Here is a 27,398-nt window from a genome sequence, read left to right as displayed (position 1 = left end):
TCTGTTGGAGTTAGCTCATGAGTGTCAGTGTATGATTTGTCGGCTCAATCAGACCAACATTTTGGCATTTGTTTCATGTTTCTGTGACATTCCTACTGGCCGCTAGGGCAGATTTTGTGTTTTTTTAGTACAAAGGTGGCGCTACACAGTCCATTTTGGCACCCAAGGGGTTAATTTTGATATTGAATGAAAGTGTTCACCAGCCATGACATACATGGCAAATTTGGTGAGTTTTGGAGCATGTTAAGGGGTCAAAATCCAGTTTAAAGTGACGGCGGAAAATAATAATAAAAAACGAACGAAAACCATAGGGCCTTGCTTGCAGGCAAGGCCTCTCACTGTGTGAGAGGGCCTTACCTTTCGGCTCGGTCCCTAAAAAACTGAAACAATCATTAATGTGAAAACATAAGCCAAAAATGTTACTAAAATAACATTAAAAACGGATAAGATAAGCAACAACATGAGTAAAAACAGCCAAATAATGAATAAAATGAACAAAAATTAGTAATAACTGAACAGAATAATTAATAAAATTATAAAATGGGCAACAAATTGTAGAAAAATAAACAGAATAAGGAACAAAATGAACAAAACCAAATAAAAATACCAAATAAAATGAATAAAAATGAAGAAAATAAGACTGATGGTAAAAATTTAACAACCACAACTAGGGCTGTTAGAAAATATCGGTTCTGCGATATATTGCGATATTTCATTTCACAATACTGTATCGATATTAAAATGTACTGTACGGATATTTTAAGTATTTATTCAAATGCAGATATGACAGAGGTTCATTTATGTTTTTTGTTTCTATTTTATTTATTCTTATTTCACACTCTTTTATTCAATAATGTTGGTTCCTTTGTTTGGATTGAACTCCAATCCTGTTCTGATGTTAGTTGTGAACTAATAGAATCTGAACATTTGAACAGGATCTGAAACTGGAATGTCTGGAAAACAGAATTTCAGTTTGAACACAGTTGGAACATTTGGTGATAGAACATTAGATCCTGTTGGGATCAAATACAAATGTGTTTAGGATTTGTGCACATTTATGATGGAATTCAGTTCTTCAAGGAAATAATCATTTAAATAAAGAAACAAAACCAATAAAAAAATTGCCTTTTTAACAGTATCGTGATACATCATATCATGATCCTAGTATGTGATTTGTATCGTATCGCCAGATTCTTGCAAACTATGGGTGTAAGAAAATATCGGTTCTGCAATATAGCGCGATATTTCGTGTCACAATACTGTATCGATATTTTTATTTTCTTTGTATTTGATCCCAACAGGATCTGATGTTCTATCACCAGATGTTCAGATTCTTAGTTCACAACTAACATCAGAACAGGATTTGAGTTCAATCCAACAAAGGAACCAACATTATTGAATAAAAGAGTGTGAAATAAGAAGAAATAAAATAGAAACAACAAAACATCAATGAACCTCTGTCATAAATGCATTTGAATAAATACCTAAAATATCCATACAGTACTTTTTAATATCGATCCAGTATTGGGAAATGAAATATCACAATATATCGCAGAACCGATATTTTCTAACAGCCTAATCATGATATATCATGATATATTATGTGGTGATCCTAGTGTTGTGACTTGTATTGTATCTCCAGGTTCTTGCCAGGACACACCTCTAAGCCAACACAGGCGTCCTAAACTCAGATAAACCCCATGAACCAGGATCCACAGTCAGAACCCAAAGGACCAAATACTTCAGTGTGAACGTGTGTTTTCGTTTGGTTTTTGCTGATTCATCAGTGTTTAAATGCAGTAGGATTCAACCAGAATCTGTTCGCTGCTGTCTAAAGTAAATTCACAAAGAAAAACGCAGTAATTAACACATGAATAAAAGTCTTGCTCAGGCCGACACACGCCTGTTCAGTCTGCAGCGTGAATAGACTTTTACGATTCATTTCACTGAGCGGTTTTAACGGTGGCATCAATAGGAATAATTATGTTGGGGTTCTGTTTGGGAATTGAACAAATGTGTCAGGATGTCGAGTCGTGTACGTCGGTGGAGTCGGTGTCTATTTTGAGGTGAAGACGACTTGTATGTGCTGAAAAAAAAGGCTTTGAGCGGTGATGACAGAATAAATGAGGGAAACTGACGACAGACCAGCGGCTGGTGTGTGAGCGACTCCTGTGGAAAGCACAGAATCACATCAGAAACAGCGGCTGACGGCGCCGCTTACAAACCACATGTACCCAAATGAACCACCACTGAAAACCAGCCAAAGGATCCAGTTCTTCTGGAGTCCAGGCTGTTAGAAACACAAGGACTGGAACTTGGACTGCATAAAACCTAAAAAGATGAACTGCAGAAACTACGTTTAGAATGGATCACACGAAGGATGCACATGATCGATTAATCCATTCATCATTAGTTGGTTGACCTATTGATCGATTCATTGATAAGCGGTGATTTCCTGAGAGCCTGAATTTCTCTTTTGATAAACAGAATAAGTAACGAAATGAACAAAATCAAATAAAATCATTAATGCGAAAAAATAAGCCAAAAATGTTACTAAAATAAAGTTAAAAACAGACAAAATAAGCAATGACATGAATAAAAACAGCCAAAAATAATGAATAAAATGAACAAAAATTAGTAATAACTCAACAAAATAATTAATTAAATTATAAAATGGGCAACAAAATGAACAAAACCAAATAAAAATACTGAGTAAAATGAAGAAAAACGAAGAAAATCAGATTGACACTAAAAAATTTAACAACCACAACTAAGGCTGTTAGAAAATATCGGTTCTGCGATATATTGTGATATTTCATTTCACAATACTGTATCGATATTAAAATGTACTGTACGGATATTTTTAGGTATTTATTCAAATGCATTTATGACAGAGGTTCATTTATGTTTTGTTGTTTCTATTTTATTCATTCTTATTTCACACTCTTTTATTCAATAATGTTGGTTCCTTTGTTTGGATTGAACTCCAATCCTGTTCTGATGTTAGTTGTGAACTAATAGAATCTGAACATTTGAACAGGATCTGAAACTGGAATGTCTGGAAAACAGAATTTCAGTTTGAACACAGTTGGAACATTTGCTGATAGAACATTAGATCCTGTTGGGATCAAATACAAATGTGTTTAGGATTTGTGCACATTTATGATGGAATTGAATTCTTCAAGGAAATAATCATTTAAATAAAGAGACAAACAGAATGTGGCCTTTTTAACAGTATTGTCATATACTGTGTCCTGATGCCAGTGTTGTGGTGTGTGGTCTGCTCAGGTTCGTGCTCACAGTCCCGGTCCTCCAGCGCCTCCTTTCTGTGGCTGACAGTGACGCTAAAGCGCTGGTTTTAAACCCACAACTTCTGTCATTCTGGTGTTTTCTGAACAGTCATGACTGCAGTGTGTGTGGGCGGAGTCTGAGGCAACAACACACACCCTGTGTACACCTGAGACACACACACACACAGATGAGGTTCTGCAGCGCTCACACACACACACGTCACATCACTGTGAGTGAGTCCTTCACTGTTGCCATGGAGACGTCTGGTGATGACCAGGAGGGGAGGAGGCCATGCTGTTTGTGTGTTAATGTCATGACGACGGGACATTCCCACGCTGTTACAGCGGTGCAGTGTCACTCCATACGCAGTGTCGGGGGGGTGGCGAGGGTGTTGTATGAAACAGCAGGTGGGTTTGATAGTTGTGTTTTTGCCTGATGACTAGGGCTGAGTACCAGCAGTAATCTGACTACACTGGACCGTGTGTCACACTGTTCCAAAGGAAAGCTTTGATGTTCTTTTATTTTTCAATGATTATTGTGTGTGTGTGTATACATATGTGTGTGTGTGTGTGTGTGTGTGTGTGTAGGTGTGTGTGAGGGTGTGTGTGTGTATACGTGTGTATATAGGTGTGTGTGTGTGTATGTGTCTGTGTGTGTGTCTGTGTGTATGTGTGTGTGTGTGTGCATGTGTGTGTATGTGTGTGTGCGTGTATATATGTGTGTGTGTGTGTGTGTGTGTGTGTGTGTGTGTGTATATATGTGTGTGTGTGTGTGTGTGTGTGTGCGTGTATGTGTGTGTGTATGTGTGTGTGTGCGTGTGTGTGTGTGTGTGTGTAGGTGTGTGTGTATGCGTGTATGTGTGCGTGTGTGTGCGTGTATGTGTGTGTGTGTGTGTGTATACTGTGTGTGTGTGTGTGTGTGTGTATACTGTGTGCGTCTCTGCACAGCGTCTCTTCCCAAACTGCAGGGGGCAGTGTTCCACAAACGGACATGTGACACATTAAAAAACTACAGAAGAAGAAAATGATCAGTGAACTTCCTCCTCTGGAGCTAATTGTGTGTGTGTTTCCTGTGTTTAATCCATATCCAGTTCGACTCTCTCATTGGTCCGTGGGTCATTTGGCCCCACCCCCCTGGGTCTCCGCCTCTCCCTTTGGTGGTCTGTTTTGCCTTCACATCTCTGTCCTGAAGGTTTTTCCAGGTTTTTTTGCCCATTCCTCCTCTTTGTTGGCTTAATCCTTCCCCACTCAGCTGTGGTGGTGGTCCTGGGGGTCCTGGTGGTCCTGGGGGTCCCAGTGCCTGTACTTCTGTACTTCTACCACCAGGAGCTCCCGAATGTCGGCCATGTTGTCCACACGTCTCTTACAAATTTTGTGAGGTGTGTGAAGTGGAAAGTTTCCACTTGAGATGAGCTGCGTGAAGGGGCGGGGCTGTGAAAATGACATCAGCTGACCTTGTGAAGGCGTGTGAGCATACAGCAGCCTTCAGACCAACAGTACAGGCTGTCAGCTTCACTGCTGCTCACACCATGACCCTGTCAGCCCCACACACAAACACATTATCACAGAGCACACCCCCCACCCACCCACCCCCCGCTCATGTGCTCTGACAAGGATGGGCAGCTAACACCCCCCCCCCCCCCCCCCCCAAAAAAAAATCACGGACCCCCTTGTCTTATGCAGTATTCACCCCACCCCCCCATGTCCGTGCACTTCCTGTCTCCCTCACAGTTTCATTCTGCAGACAGGCCTGGGTGTTCATAGTGTAGGGGAGACTGGGGACAGTTGGAACTCTTGCAGTTGCTCCAATCAGGAACAACTTAGGACTGACCTAATTCACTCTGCACATGCTCAGTTTAGTCCTTAGTCCACATGGGCAGTAGCAGTGCTGTGAGGCAGACACATCCACATGTGAGTGAAAACATCATTGTGTGCTCAGTCATGTGTTTTACTCTAATTACCTCCACCAAGGAGGTTATGTTTTTGCCAGGGTCTGTCTGTCTGTCTGTCTGTCTGTCTGTCTGTCTGTCTGTCTGTTTGTTTGTTTGTTTGTCTGTTTGTCTGTTTGTTTGTTTGTCTGTCCATTAGTGTGCAACATAACTCAAAAAGTTATGGACAGATTTGGATGAAATTTTCAGGGTTTGTTGGAAATGGGATAAGGAAGAAATGATTAAATTTTGGTGGTGATTGGGGGTGGGGGGGGGGGAGGCACTGATCAGCCTTGGCGGAGGTCTGCGCTCTCCAAGTGCTTCTAGAGCCCCCCGCCCCCCCCCCACCCCCGACCACCAAAATGTAATCATTTGTTCAGTATCAGCATTTCCTGAAAATTTCATCCAAATCTGTCCATAACTTATGGAGTAATCTTGCACACAGACAAACAAACAAACAGATAAACAAACAGACAGACTAACAAACAAACAAACAAACAGACAGACAAACTAACAAACAGACAAACAAACAAACAGATAAACAGACAAACTAACTAACAAACAAACAAACAGACAAACTAACAAACAGACAAACAAACAAACAGATAAACTAACAAACAGATAAACAAACTAACTAACAAACAAACAGACACAGACAAACAAACAAACAGATAAACAAACAGACTAACAAACAAACAAACAGACAGACGAACTAACAAACAGACAAACAAACAAACAGATAAACAAACAGACAAACTAACAGACAGACAGACAAACTAACAAACAGACAAACAAACAGATAAACAAACAGACTAACTAACAAACAGACAGACAAACTAACAAACAGACAAACAAACAAACAGATAAACAAACAGACAAACTAACAAACAAACAAACAAACAGACAGACAAACTAACAAACAGACAAACAAACAAACAGATAAACAGACAAACTAACTAACAAACAAACAAACAGACAAACTAACAAACAGACAAACAAACAAACAGATAAACTAACAAACAGATAAACAAACTAACTAACAAACAAACAGACACAGACAAACAAACAAACAGATAAACAAACAGACTAACAAACAAACAAACAGACAGACGAACTAACAAACAGACAAACAAACAAACAGATAAACAAACAGACAAACTAACAGACAGACAAACTAACAAACAGACAAACAAACAGATAAACAAACAGACTAACTAACAAACAGACAGACAAACTAACAAACAGACAAACAAACAAACAGATAAACAAACAGACAAACTAACTAACAAACAAACAGACAGACAGACAAACTAACAGACAAACAAACAGACAAACAAACAAACAGACAGACAAACTAACAAAGAGACAAACAAACAGACAAACAAACAAACAGACAAACAGACAGACAAACAGACAAACAAACAGACAAACAGACAAACAGACTAACAAACCCCAATGAAAACATAACCACCTTTGCAGAAGAAAGAAAGAAAGAAATACATACACACATACATATATACATATATGCACACACACATATACATACACACATACATATATACACACACACATATACATACACACATACATATATACATATATGCACACACACATATACATACACACATACATATATACACACACACATATACATACACACATACATATATACATATATGCACACACACATATACATACACACATACATATATGCACACACACATATACATACACACATACATATATACATATATGCACACACACATATACATACACACATACATATATACACACACACATATACATACACACATACATATATACATATATGCACACACACATATACATACACACATACATATATGCACACACACATATACATATATACATACATATATATACACATATATCCTACTCCCATGCTGCAGCTGCTTTTATATCCATCCTTGTATTTAATTCACTTCTTAAATCACAGTAGAAATCGGTGATAATTCGATGTCCCCACTTCAGTCTGTCCAAGCACAGCAGATAAAGGAGCACTTATAATACCATGGGTTTCTTTTTTTTTTTTTTTTTTAGAGTAGTTTCATTTGGTTTTTCTGACAGTTCCTAAAGCTGGTGCAGAACAGAGGAGTCTTCAAAGTTTTCCTCTTAATGTCCTCGCTTTTACAGCTCTTCATGTATAACAAATGAGGCCATTTGATAAATGAAATGAAACATTTGGTCATTAATATCCAATTAACTGTCAAATGTTTAACGGCGTCTCTCCTCAGAGGGTTTCTCCATCTCCATGTGGAATCACAACCACTTCAACATGACACAAACATGGACCGTAAAACATCTGAAACATCCTTGAGACTTTGAAGCCGAGCGGCTCAGGGTTGAAGCGCGTCGAACTGGGTCTCCTAGTCCGTGCTTTAACATTCACTGTGCCAACTCATTCAAACGGTCCGTTTTCTGTACGTAGATGCCGTAATTATGTGTCCTTGCGGTTGCAGCTGCTGCCGTTCCTGCAGGCCAACCTGACGGGCTTCAGAAACCTGGAGATTCTCAACTTCAGGAAGGGCAGCGTGGTGGTCAACAGCAGGATGAAGTTCGCCAAGTCGGTGCCGTACAACATCACCGAGGCCGTCCACTGCGTTCTGGAGGAGTTCTGCTCAGCCGCCAAACACCTGCACATCCAGATCGACACCCACTCACTGGACGTGGAACCAGGTGAGAAGAAGCCCAACATGTAGCCTGGAAACTACCACCAACAGCACTGGGTTTGGGGTTTTATTAGTTTTTATTTTGGAACAGCAGTTTATATTCCAGAGTATAACATTTATAATATAAAAGCAGCTGTGGACCCACTGCCATGCACATATTTTATACATTCAGTGAAAATATACACACTGGGAGAGAAAACATGTACAAACTGACAAAAAGAGAGATTAGATGAGGTTAAAAACTGGAATAAATGGAAAACAAGGAGAAAGTTCACCAAGTACCTCCTCAGATCCTTCCTCAGATCCTTCCTCAGATGCCTCCTTCCTCAGGTCCTTCCTCAGATGCCTCCTTCCTCAGGTCCTTCCTCAGATGCCTCCTTCCTCAGATCCTTCCTCAGATGCCTCCTTCCTCAGATCCTTCCTCAGATGCCTCCTTCCTCAGATCCTTCCTCAGATGCCTCCTTCCTCAGATCCTTCTTCACTTGCCTCCTTCCTCAGATCCTTCCTCAGATCCTTCCTCAGATGCCTCCTTCCTCAGATCCTTCCTCAGATCCTTCCTCAGATGCCTCCTTCCTCAGATCCTTCCTCAGATCCTTCGTCAGATGCCTCCTTCCTCAGATCCTTCCTCACTTGCCTCCTTCCTCAGATCCTTCCTCACTTGCCTCCTTCCTCAGATCCTTCCTCAGATCCTTCGTCAGATGCCTCCTTCCTCAGATCCTTCCTCACTTGCCTCCTTCCTCAGATCCTTCCTCAGATCCTTCCTCAGATGCCTCCTTCCTCAGATCCTTCCTCACTTGCCTCCTTCCTCAGATCCTTCCTCAGATCCTTCGTCAGATGCCTCCTTCCTCAGATCCTTCGTCAGATGCCTCCTTCCTCAGATCCTTCCTCAGATGCCTCCTTCCTCAGATCCTTCTTCACTTGCCTCCTTCCTCAGATCCTTCCTCAGATCCTTCCTCAGATGCCTCCTTCCTCAGATCCTTCCTCAGATCCTTCGTCAGATGCCTCCTTCCTCAGATCCTTCCTCACTTGCCTCCTTCCTCAGATCCTTCCTCAGATCCTTCGTCAGATGCCTCCTTCCTCAGATCCTTCCTCACTTGCCTCCTTCCTCAGATCCTTCGTCAGATGCCTCCTTCCTCAGATCCTTCCTCACTTGCCTCCTTCCTCAGATCCTTCCTCACTTGCCTCCTTCCTCAGATCCTTCCTCAGATCCTTCGTCAGATGCCTCCTTCCTCAGATCCTTCCTCACTTGCCTCCTTCCTCAGATCCTTCCTCACTTGCCTCCTCAGCCTGTTTGGTTTTCAGAACATGCTCCTGCTGTGTTCTACTGTATTATCCTCCACAGATGAGATTCAAGCCCAGAGCACAGATCACAAACACATTCAAATAGAATCAGTAATTAGGTCTGTGTGTCCAACACACACACACACACACATACACACACACAGTCCAACAGTATGGGGCTGGAGGATCGTAGTGATGATGAAGAGGATGAAGGCTCTTCATGTCCTGGGTGCTGAACATCAGGTGCAGACTCACATGTTCCTGTTCTGTTCGTTGTGAATAGAATGCACAGTGGACAGTCCCTCAGTCATCCAACATTATTTTTGTGCAACAAAAGAACGAACATCTGCCCCTTTCAGACATAAAAAAGGCTTTAGGATGTGTAGAAGTCAATAATGTAAGAACGACCGATAACGTAGTAACGGCTGATAACGCAATAAATTTGTCATTTTTAAAATGTAATAGGCCAAAAACACAATAACTGGCCAATAATGTAATAAAAGTCCTGAACCGATAACGTCATAACAATATAATATCTTATTACAATTTTGGCCTGGTGAAAAAAAATTCTTTGCAAATGTAATAACTGAGCCAATAACATAAAAATATATTAATATCACTGTATTTAAGTTTCATTTATTAGGTAGAACTGTGAGGAAATCTGCCCCTCTCTCTTTTATTGTTATCGGCCAGTTATTATGTTTTTGGCCTATTGCATTTTAAAAATGGCAAATTTATTACATTATTGGCTGTTCTTACGTGATCAGTCGTTATTACATTATTGGCTTCTCCAGGATGCTTTAAATAACCATTATTTAACAAAACAGTTAAATAATAAAATATACACAAAAAAGAAAAACAAAAATGAACCCTCACCATGTCTGCAGTTGAATAAATACCTAAAAATATCGATACAGTACTTTTTAATTTTGATACAGTATCGTGAAGTAAAGTATCGTGATATACACTACCAGGCAAAAGTTTGGACTCACCTTCTTATTTAAATGACGTGAGATGGACCACAGATGGCCAACCAGTGCTCAGCATCATTTGGAACTCCTTCCAGACTTTTGGAAAACATTTCAGGTGACTACCTCATGAAGCTCATCAAGAGAATGCCAAGAATGCACAAAGCAGTAATAAAAGCAAAATGTGGCTATTTTGAAGAATCTAAAATATAAAACATGCTTTGAGTTTTGTCCCACCTTTTTAAACTACAGAATTCCACATGTGTTCATTCATAGTTTTGATGCCTTCAGTGAGAATCTACAATGGAAATAGTCATAAAAATAAAGAAAAAACAGGTGAGTCCAAACTTTTGCCTGGTAGTGTATTGTGGAACCAATATTTTCATACAGCCCTAGTGGTGAAGGTGTAATACCACTGACAACCACTAGAGGGTCCATTTATGGCCGTCTTTAATCCACAGCATCTTTGAATGTTTGGAAGAAAAACCTCAACTCGTGATTGTGATTAAAACGTCTGAACTGTTCCCTTCGTCCACCACCTGCAGACGCTCTTATATGACAACAAAAGCAGCAGCAGTCACAGATGTTTGTGTGTGAATACGAGCAGAACAAACCCGTGAAGGCCCAGGCTGACCCAGGAGACGCTGGACGAATGACCCAGGAGACCCAGGACAAATGACCCAGGAGACCCAGGACGAATGACCCAGGAGACCCAGGACGAATGACCCAGGAGACCCAGGACGAATAACCCAGGAGACGCTGGACGAATGACCCAGGAGACCCAGGACAAATGACCCAGGAGACGCTGGACGAATGACCCAGGAGACCCAGGACGAATGACCCAGGAGACGCTGGACGAATGACCCAGGAGACGCTGGACGAATGACCCAGGAGACGCTGGACGAATGACCCAGGAGACGCTGGACGAATGACCCAGGAGACCCAGGACAAATGACCCAGGAGACCCAGGACAAATGACCCAGGAGACGCTGGACGAATGACCCAGGAGACGCTGGACGAATGACCCAGGAGACCCAGGACAAATGACCCAGGAGACCCAGGACGAATGACCCAGGAGACGCTGGACGAATGACCCAGGAGACCCAGGACAAATGACCCAGGAGACGCTGGACGAATGACCCAGGAGACCCAGGACGAATGACCCAGGAGACGCTGGACGAATGACCCAGGAGACGCTGGACGAATGACCCAGGAGACCCAGGACGAATGACCCAGGAGACGCTGGACGAATGACCCAGGAGACCCAGGACGAATGACCCAGGAGACGCTGGACGAATGACCCAGGAGACGCTGGACGAATGACCCAGGAGACCCAGGACGAATGACCCAGGAGACGCTGGACGAATGACCCAGGAGACCCAGGACGAATGACCCAGGAGACGCTGGACGAATGACCCAGGAGACCCAGGACGAATGACCCAGGAGACGCTGGACGAATGACCCAGGAGACGCTGGACGAATGACCCAGGAGACCCAGGACGAATGACCCAGGAGACGCTGGACGAATGACCCAGGAGACCCAGGACGAATGACCCAGGAGACGCTGGACGAATGACCCAGGAGACCCAGGACGAATGACCCAGGAGACGCTGGACGAATGACCCTGGAGACGCTGGACGAATGACCCAGGAGACGCTGGACGAATGACCCAGGAGACCCAGGACAAATGACCCAGGAGACCCAGGACGAATGACCCAGGAGACGCTGGACGAATGACCCAGGAGACCCAGGACGAATGACCCAGGAGACGCTGGACGAATGACCCAGGAGACCCAGGACGAATGACCCAGGAGACGCTGGACGAATGACCCAGGAGACCCAGGACGAATGACCCAGGAGACGCTGGACGAATGACCCAGGAGACCCAGGACGAATGACCCAGGAGACGCTGGACGAATGACCCAGGAGACGCTGGACGAATGACCCAGGAGACCCAGGACAAATGACCCAGGAGACCCAGGACGAATGACCCAGGAGACCCAGGACGAATGACCCAGGAGACGCTGGACGAATGACCCAGGAGACCCAGGACGAATGACCCAGGAGACGCTGGACGAATGACCCAGGAGACCCAGGACGAATGACCCAGGAGACGCTGGACGAATGACCCAGGAGACGCTGGACGAATGACCCAGGAGACCCAGGACGAATGACCCAGGAGACGCTGGACGAATGACCCAGGAGACCCAGGACGAATGACCCAGGAGACGCTGGACGAATGACCAGGAGACCCAGGACGAATGACCCAGGAGACGCTGGACGAATGACCAGGAGACGCTGGACGAATGACCCAGGAGACCCAGGACGAATGACCCAGGAGACGCTGGACGAATGACCCAGGAGACGCTGGACGAATGACCCAGGAGACCCAGGACAAATGACCCAGGAGACGCTGGACGAATGACCCAGGAGACCCAGGACGAATGACCCAGGAGACGCTGGACGAATGACCCAGGAGACCCAGGACGAATGACCCAGGAGACGCTGGACGAATGACCCAGGAGACCCAGGACGAATGACCCAGGAGACGCTGGACGAATGACCCAGGAGACGCAGGACGAATGACCCAGGAGACCCAGGACGAATGACCCAGGAGACGCTGGACGAATGACCCAGGAGACCCAGGACGAATGACCCAGGAGACGCTGGACGAATGACCCAGGAGACGCTGGACGAATGACCCAGGAGACGCTGGACGAATGACCCTGGAGACGCTGGACGAATGACCCAGGAGACGCTGGACGAATGACCCAGGAGACCCAGGACAAATGACCCAGGAGACGCTGGACGAATGACCCAGGAGACCCAGGACGAATGACCCAGGAGACGCTGGACGAATGACCCAGGAGACCCAGGACGAATGACCCAGGAGACGCTGGACGAATGACCCAGGAGACCCAGGACAAATGACCCAGGAGACACTGGACGAATGACCCAGGAGACCCAGGACGAATGACCCAGGAGACGCTGGACGAATGACCCAGGAGACCCAGGACGAATGACCCAGGAGACGTTTATTGGAACAGAACAGAGGTGGGTCGATCCAGACGATTGAACAGACCTGTGCTGATCCGTTTGTCCAGACCCTGAGGACCGAAACTGAACCAAAGAACACATTCCAACGCAGACACCACCACCGTTCAAAGATCTGAACTGGAGACCTCCACCACAACTTCAAAGTGTTGTTCAGGGTTCCTACAGAGTGTGAACGGGCTCATCTGTGTGTAAACCCACTTGTATCAGCTGTGTGTGCTTCATTTGTGTCTTTGGACTCTAATAGTTCAGACAGTTTGAATGTGAACCCTCCAGCTGCTGAAAAACCACCTGAACATTCATTTGGACACAGCCAGTGGATTCATACAACCTGTTTGAATTCAGGATTAATTTGTTATGTTTTATAAGTAGTTACGTCCCGACATTTGCACATATAAGGGCCCGACTTTTGACAAACATTTCTCTGACAAATGGACAGCGTTTACTGGAATGTGAAAGGCTGCTGTTAAATGGACAGAATCTGTCCTTCATGTGTTCAGCACTGCAGGGGTTTATGCTGAGCTCCGATTTAGTCTGGGTCAGATTTTTGAGTTACTTATGGAATCTCACTTGGGGGTGGGGTTATAAATGAAACTTCATCCCACTCCTTTTCGAATATTCGACGTTTGTTTATATAATCTGTGGTTTGGTTTTAATGCTAATTCAAAATAAATAAATAAACAAATATTAAGCAGTTTGTTTTGTACTTTTACCTTTAATCAAAGGTTAAAGGGTTCATATGTGAACCTGTACCTTTAATCAGAGGTTAAAGGGTTCATATGTGAACCTGTACCTTTAATCAGAGGTTAAAGGGTTCATATGTGAACCTGTACCTTTAATCAGAGGTTAAAGGGTTCATATGTGAACCTGTACCTTTAATCAAAGGTTAAAGGGTTCATATGTGAACCTGTACCTTTAATCAGAGGTTAAAGGGTTCATATGTGAACCTGCTCCTTTAATCAGAGGTTAAAGGGTTCATATGTGAACCTGTACCTTTAATCAAAGGTTAAAGGGTTCATATGTGAACCTGTACCTTTAATCAGAGGTTAAAGGGTTCATATGTGAACCTGTACCTTTAATCAAAGGTTAAAGGGTTCATATGTGAACCTGTACCTTTAATCAAAGGTTAAAGGGTTCATATGTGAACCTGTACCTTTAATCAAAGGTTAAAGGGTTCATATGTGAACCTGTACCTTTAATCAGAGGTTAAAGGGTTCATATGTGAACCTGCTCCTTTAATCAGAGGTTAAAGGGTTCATATGTGAACCTGTACCTTTAATCAGAGGTTAAAGGGTTCATATGTGAACCTGTACCTTTAATCAGAGGTTAAAGGGTTCATATGTGAACCTGTACCTTTAATCAGAGGTTAAAGGGTTCATATGTGAACCTGTACCTTTAATCAAAGGTTAAAGGGTTCATATGTGAACCTGTACCTTTAATCAGAGGTTAAAGGGTTCATATGTGAACCTGTACCTTTAATCAAAGGTTAAAGGGTTCATATGTGAACCTGTACCTTTAATCAGAGGTTAAAGGGTTCATATGTGAACCTGTACCTTAAATCAAAGGTTAAAGGGTTCATATGTGAACCTGTACCTTTAATCAGAGGTTAAAGGGTTCATATGTGAACCTGTACCTTTAATCAGAGGTTAAAGGGTTAAAGGTTCACATATTAAAGTCAGGTTTGTCCTGATTGGCTGTGAATCCATTCTTTGTGTTTAATCCTGGTTGAATCCAGATCTCCAGCAGAACCTGGTCTGAGGTTCTGATTAGAGGTGGAACCTGTAGCTGCTGATCAGGAATGGAGTCCAGAACCTTCTGTGTGTGGGTTCTGTTCAACGTGTGACCCAACATTTAGACTGAACATGAATCTGAGGAAACAAACAAACAGAAGCCTCATAATAACAGACACATACGCTGGACCAGGTTCAGGTTCAGGTTCAGGTTCAGGACTGTCTGTTTGGACTGAAGTTCACCTGCTTGAGTCCACATGTAGACCGAGCTCCAGTGTTCATCAGTGTAATTAAGGAGCCACAGTGGCCTTGAACTCTCAGCCAATCAGATCTAATGAGTTCATCATTCAGTTCCTCTGGAGGGAGCTGAAGTTTGTCCTGAAGGACTGTTCATGTTCCAGATGAACACACAAATGGATTTGTTTTCTCAAAGACGTAAAAACACCAACATAGTTTTATCAGACAACTGAAAAAAAAAAAACGGTTTTATCTGAGATGGACCTCCACAAACCTCCAACAGAACTCAGAACCTCCTGAGGAGACCAAGGACAATTCAACAATACTAATACTACTTCCTCCTCCTCCTCCTCCTCCTCCTCCTCCTCCTCCTCCTCCTCCTCCTCCTCCTCCTCAGCTGACCAGGCCAACCCCTGTAAGTTCCTGGCGTGTGGGGCCTTTTCTCGCTGCATGGTGATTGGTCGGTCCAGGGAGGCGGAGTGTCGCTGTGAGCCTGGTTTCCTGTCGGTGGACGGTCTTCCCTGTCAGAGTCGCTGTGTCCTGGACCCAGACTTCTGCCCGGGGGGGGAATGCACCGTCATCCCCGGACACGGAGCCATGTGCAGGTAAAACACACCTGGAGTATCAGCTCCACCAGGGCTGGACCACTCCAAAGCCCCATTTAAGCACTGGCTGTCAACTGAGGGGTCGCAACCCTAAAGTGGGTCACAAACCTGTTTACAGTCACAAACCTGTTTTCAGTGGGTCAGTGGGTCATAAACCTGTTTTCAGTGGGTCAGTGGGTCATAAACCTGTTTTCAGTGGGTCATAAACCTGTTTTCAGTGGGTCAGTGGGTCATAAACCTGTTTTCAGTGGGTCATAAACCTGTTTTCAGTGTGTCAGTGGGTCATAAACCTGTTTTCAGTGGGTCAGTGGGTCATAAACCTGTTTTCAGTGGGTCATAAACCTGTTTTCAGTGGGTCAGTGGGTCATAAACCTGTTTTCAGTGGGTCATAAACCTGTTTTCAGTGGGTCAGTGGGTCATAAACCTGTTTTCAGTGGGTCATAAACCTGTTTTCAGTGGGTCAGTGGGTCATAAACCTGTTTTCAGTGGGTCATAAACCTGTTTTCAGTGGGTCAGTGGGTCATAAACCTGTTTTCAGTGGGTCATAAACCTGTTTTCAGTGGGTCAGTGGGTCATAAACCTGTTTTCAGTGGGTCAGTGGGTCATAAACCTGTTTTCAGTGGGTCATAAACCTGTTTTCAGTGGGTCATAAACCTGTTTTCAGTGGGTCAGTGGGTCATAAACCTGTTTTCAGTGGGTCATAAACCTGTTTTCAGTGGGTCAGTGGGTCATAAACCTGTTTTCAGTGGGTCATAAACCTGTTTTCAGTGGGTCAGTGGGTCATAAACCTGTTTTCAGTGGGTCATAGACCTGTTTTCAGTGGGTCAGTGGGTCATAAACCTGTTTTCAGTGGGTCAGTGGGTCATAAACCTGTTTTCAGTGGGTCATAAACCTGTTTTCAGTGGGTCAGTGGGTCATAAACCTGTTTTCAGTGGGTCATAAACCTGTTTTCAGTGGGTCAGTGGGTCATAAACCTGTTTTCAGTGGGTCAGTGGGTCATAAACCTGTTTTCAGTGGGTCATAAACCTGTTTTCAGTGGGTCAGTGGGTCATAAACCTGTTTTCAGTGGGTCATAAACCTGTTTTCAGTGGGTCAGTGGGTCATAAACCTGTTTTCAGTGGGTCATAAACCTGTTTTCAGTGGGTCAGTGGGTCATAAACCTGTTTTCAGTGGGTCATAAACCTGTTTTCAGTGGGTCAGTGGGTCATAAACCTGTTTTCAGTGGGTCATAAACCTGTTTTCAGTGGGTCAGTGGGTCATAAACCTGTTTTCAGTGGGTCAGTGGGTCATAAACCTGTTTTCAGTGGGTCATAAACCTGTTTTCAGTGGGTCATAAACCTGTTTTCAGTGGGTCAGTGGGTCATAAACCTGTTTTCAGTGGGTCATAAACCTGTTTTCAGTGGGTCAGTGGGTCATAAACCTGTTTTCAGTGGGTCATAAACCTGTTTTCAGTGGGTCAGTGGGTCATAAACCTGTTTTCAGTGGGTCATAAACCTGTTTTCAGTGGGTCATAAACCTGTTTTCAGTGGGTCAGTGGGTCATAAACCTGTTTTCAGTGGGTCATAAACCTGTTTTCAGTGGGTCATAAACCTGTTTTCAGTGGGTCAGTGGGTCATAAACCTGTTTTCAGTGGGTCATAAACCTGTTTTCAGTGGGTCAGTGGGTCATAAACCTGTTTTCAGTGGGTCATAAACCTGTTTTCAGTGGGTCAGTGGGTCATAAACCTGTTTTCAGTGGGTCATAAACCTGTTTTCAGTGGGTCAGTGGGTCATAAACCTGTTTTCAGTGGGTCATAAACCTGTTTTCAGTGGGTCAGTGGGTCATAAACCTGTTTTCAGTGGGTCAGTGGGTCATAAACCTGTTTTCAGTGGGTCATAAACCTGTTTTCAGTGGGTCATAAACCTGTTTTCAGTGGGTCAGTGGGTCATAACCTGTTTTCAGTGGGTCATAAACCTGTTTTCAGTGGGTCAGTGGGTCATAAACCTGTTTTCAGTGGGTCATAAACCTGTTTTCAGTGGGTCATAACCCTGTTTTCAGTGGGTCAGTGGGTCATAAACCTGTTTTCAGTGGGTCAGTGGGTCATAAACCTGTTTTCAGTGGGTCATAAACCTGTTTTCAGTGGGTCAGTGGGTCATAAACCTGTTTTCAGTGGGTCATAAACCTGTTTTCAGTGGGTCATAAACCTGTTTTCAGTGGGTCAGTGGGTCATAAACCTGTTTTCAGTGGGTCAGTGGGTCATAAACCTGTTTTCAGTGGGTCATAAACCTGTTTTCAGTGGGTCATAAACCTGTTTTCAGTGGGTCAGTGGGTCATAAACCTGTTTTCAGTGGGTCATAAACCTGTTTTCAGTGGGTCAGTGGGTCATAAACCTGTTTTCAGTGGGTCATAAACCTGTTTTCAGTGGGTCATAAACCTGTTTTCAGTGGGTCATAAACCTGTTTTCAGTGGATCAGTGGGTCATAAACCTGTTTTCAGTGGGTCAGTGGGTCGTAAACCTGTTTTCAGTGGGTCATAAACCTGTTTTCAGTGGGTCATAAACCTGTTTTCAGTGGGTCATAAACCTGTTTTCAGTGGGTCATAAACCTGTTTTCAGTGGATCAGTGGGTCATAAACCTGTTTTCAGTGGGTCAGTGGGTCATAAACCTGTTTTCAGTGGGTCATAAACCTGTTTTCAGTGGGTCAGTGGGTCATAAACCTGTTTTCAGTGGGTCATAAACCTGTTTTCAGTGGGTCATATACCTGTTTTCAGTGGGGTCAGTGGGTCATAAACCTGTTTTCAGTGGGTCATAAACCTGTTTTCAGTGGGTCAGTGGGTCATAAACCTGTTTTCAGTGGATCAGTGGGTCATAAACCTGTTTTCAGTGGGTCATAAACCTGTTTTCAGTGGGTCAGTGGGTCATAAACCTGTTTTCAGTGGGTCAGTGGGTCATAAACCTGTTTTCAGTGGGTCATAAACCTGTTTTCAGTGGGTCAGTGGGTCATAAACCTGTTTTCAGTGGGTCAGTGGGTCATAACCTGTTTTCAGTGGGTCATAAACCTGTTTTCAGTGGGTCAGTGGGTCATAAACCTGTTTTCAGTGGGTCAGTGGGTCATAAACCTGTTTTCAGTGGGTCATAAACCTGTTTTCAGTGGGTCAGTGGGTCATAAACCTGTTTTCAGTGGGTCAGTGGGTCATAAACCTGTTTTCAGTGGGTCATAAACCTGTTTTCAGTGGGTCAGTGGGTCATAAACCTGTTTTCAGTGGGTCATAAACCTGTTTTCAGTGGGTCATAAACCTGTTTTCAGTGGGTCATAGACCTGTTTTCAGTGGGTCAGTGGGTCATAAACCTGTTTTCAGTGGGTCATAAACCTGTTTTCAGTGGGGTCAGTGGGTCATAAACCTGTTTTCAGTGGGTCATAAACCTGTTTTCAGTGGGTCAGTGGGTCATAAACTGTTTTCAGTGGGTCATAAACCTGTTTTCAGTGGGTCAGTGGGTCATAAACCTGTTTTCAGTGGGTCATAAACCTGTTTTCAGTGGGTCATAAACCTGTTTTCAGTGGGTCAGTGGGTCATAAACCTGTTTTCAGTGGGTCATAAACCTGTTTTCAGTGGGTCAGTGGGTCATAAACCTGTTTTCAGTGGGTCATAAACCTGTTTTCAGTGGGTCAGTGGGTCATAAACCTGTTTTCAGTGGGTCATAAACCTGTTTTCAGTGGGTCAGTGGGTCATAAACCTGTTTTCAGTGGGTCAGTGGGTCATAAACCTGTTTTCAGTGGGTCATAAACCTGTTTTCAGTGGGTCAGTGGGTCATAAACCTGTTTTCAGTGGGTCATAAACCTGTTTTCAGTGGGTCAGTGGGTCATAACCTGTTTTCAGTGGGTTCAGTGGGTCATAAACCTGTTTTCAGTGGGTCAGTGGGTCATAAACCTGTTTTCAGTGGTCATAAACCTGTTTTCAGTGGGTCAGTGGGTCATAAACCTGTTTTCAGTGGGTCAGTGGGTCATAAACCTGTTTTCAGTGGGTCATAAACCTGTTTCAGTGGGTCAGTGGGTCATAAACCTGTTTTCAGTGGGTCATAAACCTGTTTTCAGTGGGTCATAAACCTGTTTTCAGTGGGTCATAAACCTGTTTCAGTGGGTCAGTGGGTCATAAACCTGTTTTCAGTGGGTCATAAACCTGTTTTCAGTGGGTCAGTGGGTCATAAACCTGTTTTCAGTGGGTCATAAACCTGTTTTCAGTGGGTCAGTGGGTCATAAACCTGTTTTCAGTGGGTCATAAACCTGTTTTTCAGTGGGTCAGTGGGTCATAAACCTGTTTTCAGTGGGTCATAAACCTGTTTTCAGTGGGTCAGTGGGTCATAAACCTGTTTTCAGTGGGTCATAAACCTGTTTTCAGTGGGTCAGTGGGTCATAAACCTGTTTTCAGTGGGTCATAAACCTGTTTTCAGTGGGTCATAAACCTGTTTTCAGTGGGTCAGTGGGTCATAAACCTGTTTTCAGTGGGTCATAAACCTGTTTCAGTGGGTCAGTGGGTCATAAACCTGTTTTCAGTGGGTCAGTGGGTCATAAACCTGTTTTCAGTGGGTCAGTGGGTCATAAACCTGTTTTCAGTGGGTCATAAACCTGTTTTCAGTGGGTCAGTGGGTCATAAACCTGTTTTCAGTGGGTCATAAACCTGTTTTTCAGTGGGTCAGTGGGTCATAAACCTGTTTTCAGTGGGTCAGTGGGTCATAAACCTGTTTTCAGTGGGTCATAAACCTGTTTTCAGTGGGTCATAAACCTGTTTTCAGTGGGTCAGTGGGTCATAAACCTGTTTTCAGTGGGTCAGTGGGTCATAAACCTGTTTTCAGTGGGTCAGTGGGTCATAAACCTGTTTTCAGTGGGTCATAAACCTGTTTTCAGTGGGTCATAAACCTGTTTTCAGTGGGTCATAAACCTGTTTTCAGTGGGTCATAAACCTGTTTTCAGTGGGTCAGTGGGTCATAAACTGTTTTCAGTGGGTCATAAACCTGTTTTCAGTGGGTCAGTGGGTCATAAACCTGTTTTCAGTGGGTCATAAACCTGTTTTCAGTGGGTCATAACCTGTTTTCAGTGGGTCAGTGGGTCATAAACCTGTTTTCAGTGGGTCATAAACCTGTTTTCAGTGGGTCAGTGGGTCATAAACCTGTTTTCAGTGGGTCATAAACCTGTTTTCAGTGGGTCAGTGGGTCATAAACCTGTTTTCAGTGGGTCATAAACCTGTTTTCAGTGGGTCAGTGGGTCATAAACCTGTTTTCAGTGGGTCATAAACCGGTTTCAGTGGGTCATAAACCTGTTTTCAGTGGGTCATAACCTGTTTTCAGTGGGTCAGTGGGTCATAACCCTGTTTTCAGTGGGTCATAAACCTGTTTCAGTGGGTCAGTGGGTCATAAACCTGTTTTCAGTGGGTCATAAACCTGTTTTCAGTGGGTCAGTGGGTCATAAACCTGTTTTCAGTGGGTCATAAACCTGTTTTCAGTGGGTCAATAAACTGTTTTCAGTGGGTCAGTGGGTCATAAACCTGTTTTCAGTGGGTCATAAACCTGTTTTCAGTGGGTCAGTGGGTCATAAACCTGTTTTCAGTGGGTCATAAACCTGTTTTCAGGGGTCAGTGGGTCATAAACCTGTTTCAGTGGGTCAGTGGGTCATAAACCTGTTTTTCAGTGGGTCAGTGGGTCATAAACCTGTTTTCAGTGGGTCATAAACCTGTTTTCAGTGGGTCAGTGGGTCATAAACCTGTTTTCAGTGGGTCATAAACCTGTTTTCAGTGGGTCAGTGGGTCATAAACCTGTTTTCAGTGGGTCATAAACCTGTTTTCAGTGGGTCATAAACCTGTTTTCAGTGGGTCAGTGGGTCATAAACCTGTTTTCAGTGGGTCAGTGGGTCATGGGCCTTTGGGCAGAATAATCCTGTTCAGAAACACAAGTTTGACTTTATTAATTGAATTGTTTGTGTTTGTAAAATGTTGTGATGGTTCCGTCAGCTTTATTATTAGTATTTGAATAAATGACTGTTTAGTTTGGGTTCAGATGTTTGAATTTCATGGTAAAGGGAACGTTTCCACCTGAATGGGGTCCACCTGCTGGTCTGGTCTGTTTTCACACTGGAATATTCTGGACTATCTCAGGTTCTAAACACAACATCTTTATTTTAAATGGGTTTTAGAAGTGGAACTTTTATCAGTCTGGGTCTTGGTTTGTCATTGGGGGGGGTCATAGCGGGTCCTGAACCCAGACCAGTTCCGAACCACTCACTGATTATTGAAGTTTCATTCATGGATCTTCATAAACCTCATTTTTTGTAACGTATCAAACTGAGCTTTGTTTTCCAGGTTCAGTTTAAAGGATCCACCGTTCAAAGCTTCATTAAAGCTCAGCTCAGACTCTAATTAATGAAGCGTTTATGAACTGTCAGCTCCATTCACAGCATCGCCTTTTTCGCTGATTAGATTAAATTATCAAACTTTAAATGAGTTTAAAGTTTCTGATTCACTCCCCAGCGGTTTACCTTAAAATATGGCAGTTAATTAGTGTCAGAATTAGAAGTGTCGCTGAAAACCAAAGTGTGACAGTCTTCTGAGTCTGGAGGTGTTGTTTTGGATGGAAAACTGACTGAGGTCCAGGCTGAGCTGTCACATGTAGGTTTTATTCTGCATGGAAACAGGAGCGTCCAGGTCACAGTTCCACGTCACTGATAGTCAGTTGTCTGCTGGTTTATTGAACATGTTTTTATCTCCTAAACTCGTCTGGAACATGAACAGCCTCGTTAGTTTATGGATGGAAACACATTCCTGGTGCTTTGTTCTTATGTGGTTCTGTTTTGCGCAGCTGGAACGGGTTCATGTGTCCTGTTCAGGTTTAGGGGTTAGGGGTCGGACCAGTCCTCCAGAACAGGGTTTGTCAACGGGGGTGGTACCACAAGACTGTAATAATAAAATATACAGTATGTGCAGAAAAACACTTTTCATATTTGTGTTGGACATGAACCCTTAAAGAACTGGAAGTGTTTTCATGGTGACACTCAAATGGATTTTTCTCTATATTTAACCTTTAATAAGTAATTTAACACCAATTTTCACAACATTATCCTCTGTATTTTTGCATATTTTCAGTACAAATCCTCTATTTTCTATATTTAATTTTAATGCATAGAGTAAATTCACAGGTTATTATATCAAAACTTTTTTTTTTTTGCAAAATATACAATTAACTGAACATAAAAACAAACTACCACTACTGACATTTATTTATCCTCCTTTAATAAATCCTCATTAAAATATATAAATAGTTTATATTTGAATCCTTGACGACCTTTAACTGTTTGTGGTGACTTCTAAATACATTTCTCTCCATTTGATCTTTCCTGTTATTTATCTCCCTTTATTCTAATATTATCATCTGTTTTTTATCTTTCCGGTGTAAATCCTGTATTTTCTATATTTAATTCACTGATCTTGTAGATGTTCATGAAAACTCGGAGTAAATTCAAAGGTTATTAAATCAAAAACAGAGGAAGTGTCTTTCAGTCGTATGTCTTTAACTGAACTTCCACTGACATTCGTTCAGACAGAACGTGACTTACAGACACTGGAACTACTTTTATTTGACTTAAATATTCATAGTTTTTCATTTACCTTTCAGAACATATGTGGATGTTTTCTGTTTGTTGTCAGGTTTTTCGCTTCATCTTTGGACTGTGTGTTTTATGTTTTTCACCGCCTCCTAATCCACTTCCATCCGTTCTAAACAGATGAAAACCTGGACGTTGTGCTCTTCTTTTCTCTTCTTCAGTTGGAAACTTTGGCTCTTCTTCTCCATCCTGCACTTCCACACTCATCCTGTCATGTTTCTGTTGTGAGTCTATTGAACACACCGGTAACAGTAAATCTCAAAAACCACAATTAATTTCAGTTAATGAATTGACTGAGTCATATCTTTACATTTTATCCACTGGGTAACTGTTTTCGCTTTGTTCTGACTTAAACTGTGTGCCCATGTCAAACACATGACCACCGGTGTTCCTCCACCTTACTCCAATACTTCTGTAAAAATGGCTGTCTGCGCGGGGGGAGGGGGGGGGGGTGACTTAATTTAAATTAACTCACCAGTTATGTTTTGGATGGAAGGACCAACCCAGGAGAAATGAAGAATTCACCAAAAAGAAGGGCTGAGGTTTTCAAAAGTTACAACAGAGCTTGATTTATTGCTTCAGGCAAAAATAGAAAAAAAGTTCCAAAAAAAAAAAAATCAGTCAGTTATCAACTAGTCTCACACCAAACCCACTGTTCGTCTCTGCCTTTGTCTCATCCACATGAAAATCTTCTTCAGTACATTTTCTAGTCTTCAGTCATTTGGAAGATGTCCATATTTGGTTCATAATCTCAGCATTCACATGTGATTGGTTTGACAGTTGTTGCTGGGTCAGACATGTCACAGCTTACGTCAATAACGCCACATAAGCTAATTCTAAGAAAAAGCACATTTGAAAGTTCACCTGAGTTCATCCACCTTGGTTTGACATCTGCACCAACAGCTGAGCTCACACTGCGGAGTTCAACCACACAGTTCCCACAAGTACGTCCAGTTCCCACAGGTACGTCCAGTTCCCACAAGTACGTCCAGTTCCCACAGGTACATCCAGTTCCCACAAGTACGTCCAGTTCCCACAGGTACGTCCAGTTCCCACAAGTACGTCCAGTTCCCACAAGTACGTCCAGTTCCCACAGGTACGTCCAGTTCCCACAAGTACGTCCAGTTCCCACAAGTACGTCCAGTTCCCACAAGTACGTCCAGTTCCCACAGGTACGTCCAGTTCCCACAAGTACGTCCAGTTCCCACAAGTACGTCCAGTTCCCACAAGTACGTCCAGTTCCAACACTGGTGCAGTTCTTGGACTGTGGACTCATGTGGCTTTGGCGCCTTCCCTCACTGGGGTCTGCTCCTTTCTGGGGGTGGGGGTCTTCCTTCACTGGGGTCTGCTCCTTTCTGGGGGTGGGGGTCTTCCTTCACTGGGGTCTGCTCCTTTCTGGGGGTGGGGGTCTTCCTTCACTGGGGTCTGCTCCTTTCTGGGGGTGGGGGTCTTCCTTCACTGGGGTCTGCTCCTTTCTGGGGGTGGGGGTCCCAGTTGCCCTCTCCCACTGGTCAGTGCTGTGTTGCTGGTTGCTGGTTGCCTCCTGGTGCAGATGCTCCCTCAGACAGCACCTCCTCTTTTACTTTTACTTTCTGCTCCTCTGGTGCTCAGTCAGTCTTTTTAAGTGTGTGTGGTGGTGGTGGTGGTGGTGGTGGTGGTGGTGGTGGGGGTTCTGATGTTTAAACTTGTATGTAAAGCGCTTTGTGCTCCATCCTCAGTGTATAAATAAAGTTTGAAGTTGAACTGGGCTGCTTTTAGCACACAGCTGGAGCAGAAGACCTTCTTCTTGGAATCGGAGCTGTTCTCCAGGTTCAGCGCAGACAACCTGAAACAACCTGAAGTCTGACGGTTTTCTGACAAAGCAGGATTCAGTCACACATTCAACATCCATTTAAGGTCAGATGCGTGTCACAGATGGATGCTGTAGATTTTTTAGTTCCTTGCGTAAACGTGGGCTCAGACCTGCAGACACAAACACCTGAATCACACCGCTCCACGTCAGCTCCTTATTTTTGTCTGTTTTCAACTTTATTTAGTAACATTTTATGCTTATTTTTTCACAATATTGTTTTGTAGTTGTTTTTTTTTATTTCTTTTATTTATTATTGATCATAAACCCAGTGTGTCCATCCACTCCATGGGTTTTACAATCGGATTTTATTCATTTTTTCTTCATATTTTTATTTGATTGTGTTCATTTTGTCACTTGTGTTTATTTTTCTACCTTTTGTTGCTCATTTTATCATTTTTCCATTTTTTTCATTTTGTTACTTATTTTATTTTTGGTGCCAATTTTATAATTGCATTAATTATTTTGTTGAGTTACCACTAATTTTTGTTCATTTTATTCATTATTTTGGCTGTTTTTATTCATTTTGTTGCTTATTTTATCTGTTTTTAACTTTATTTTAGTAAAATTTTTTGCTAATTTGTTCATATTATTGATGGTTTTGTAGTTTTTTTAAAATGTATTTCTTATTGATCATAACTCCAGTGTTTCCGTCCACTGTCGTTGATCCAACTCCATGGGTTTGACTGAAGAATCAGTGTTGGAGAAGGTGATGGTGTTTCCACGGTAACTGGAGAGCCTCTGAACGTCCAAATATGGTCATATCTGATGACCATGAACAGATGAAGAACTGTATTTGACACCAGTTATTGACATGGACTGATCAGTTTAATGGATCAGCAGGTGTTAAATGGATGTTTAGATGTTTGAGGGTGGACTTCCTCCTTCAGTTTCATTTCATTTCACATTCTTCTTAAAGTTCTTCAGTCAAAACAGAACAAATCTCCGGTTCGTCTCAGATGGAACTGAACACATGAACGCAGCCGTCGTACTGATGCTTCTGCTGATCGTCCTTTCTTACATTTGTTCGTTTTGGCTGCAGCTGTCTGTCTGTCTCCTCAGTGTCATGTCGTCGTTTTACTGATGTTCGACTTTGGCTGGAGGTCGGACGCCGTCTTCTCTGTTTGTTTTTAACTGTAATGAGCAGAAAACATCCTGATTTCCCTGCAGACATGCTCATTTTTCTGCCGCTCATCTTCTGTTCGCCGTGTGCTGGAAGGTCGCCGGTGTTATCTTTCCTCTGGATCTCTTTTGTACATTTGCAGAGTTGCTGCAGTTGCACTTTCGTTTCACACCTGCTCCATTTGTCTTTTCGTGCAGATACAAAGGCAGCCGTCCCCCCCCAGGCCCGAGCAGTTAAGGAAAGGCGTCGGATCGGGCGGCACCGGAGAATACGACAAAAGGTACGTGGGCTCGCCACCAGCGGCCAAATCCCACATGTGAGAGCGGAGCAGCTTTAAAGGGAAAAACAGGAGCTCCTGCAGGTTCAGCAGACCAACCAACCAAACAACGAACGAACGAACGCTGAATAAGACGAGCAGGCAGCCACGCACAGGTCCGATCCAAACCCAGAAACAAACAGGGTTCCTGTGGACGACTGGAGTTCCTCAGGTGGTCCGGTGGTGAATGTGTCCTCCACAGTTTAGAACGACAGCGTTTAAGGACACAGAGTCCAACAGAGGCTCATGAACCCTCAGGTACCAGAGGAGCCCAATGTGGACACTGTAGAGTTTAGTTCCACAGATTTAAAATGAAGCAGACAGAAAACGAGGAAAACATGAGGACAATGAACTAAATGAACTAAAGAAGATAGAAAATTAGAAAAAAATTAGCAAAATTATCACCAAAATGAAGAAAAAGGATGAAAATAAACACAAGGAACCAAGTAATGAACAAAAAGAAGAGACTCTTCTAGAAAATTAGTAAGAAATGAAGAAAATTATCCCCAAAAGGCACAAAAATGAAGAAAATAATGAAGAAAATAAACAAAATCAACCAAAGAATGAACAAAATGAAGAGATTAATCAACAAAATGAACAAAAATAGAGGAAAATAAAGAACAAAATTAAGACGATCATCAAGAAAATAAAAAAAAAATAGTTTTAAAAATCTGGAAAATTAT

At 43.2% G+C, this 27,398-nt stretch overlaps 1 protein-coding gene across 1 annotated transcript in view; it reads left to right on the top strand.

Moving 5' to 3' along the window:
* Positions 1 to 27,398, top strand: part of LOC115415771 (interphotoreceptor matrix proteoglycan 1-like) — a 47,319-nt gene that overhangs the window by 10,904 nt on the left and 9,017 nt on the right. Inside the window, exons 3-5 of the mRNA XM_030129413.1 lie at positions 7,585 to 7,933; positions 15,594 to 15,801; positions 26,597 to 26,679. Of these exons, the coding sequence (XP_029985273.1) occupies positions 7,585 to 7,933; positions 15,594 to 15,801; positions 26,597 to 26,636 (597 nt within the window). The 3' untranslated portion in view covers positions 26,637 to 26,679. The remainder of the gene's footprint in view (positions 1 to 7,584; positions 7,934 to 15,593; positions 15,802 to 26,596; positions 26,680 to 27,398) is intronic.

This window comes from Sphaeramia orbicularis, unplaced genomic scaffold, assembly GCF_902148855.1.
Source record: "Sphaeramia orbicularis unplaced genomic scaffold, fSphaOr1.1, whole genome shotgun sequence".
Taxonomy (NCBI): domain Eukaryota; kingdom Metazoa; phylum Chordata; class Actinopteri; order Kurtiformes; family Apogonidae; genus Sphaeramia; species Sphaeramia orbicularis.
Note: the sequence above shows the minus strand (reverse complement) of the source record. Positions and strands in the feature narration are given on the sequence as shown.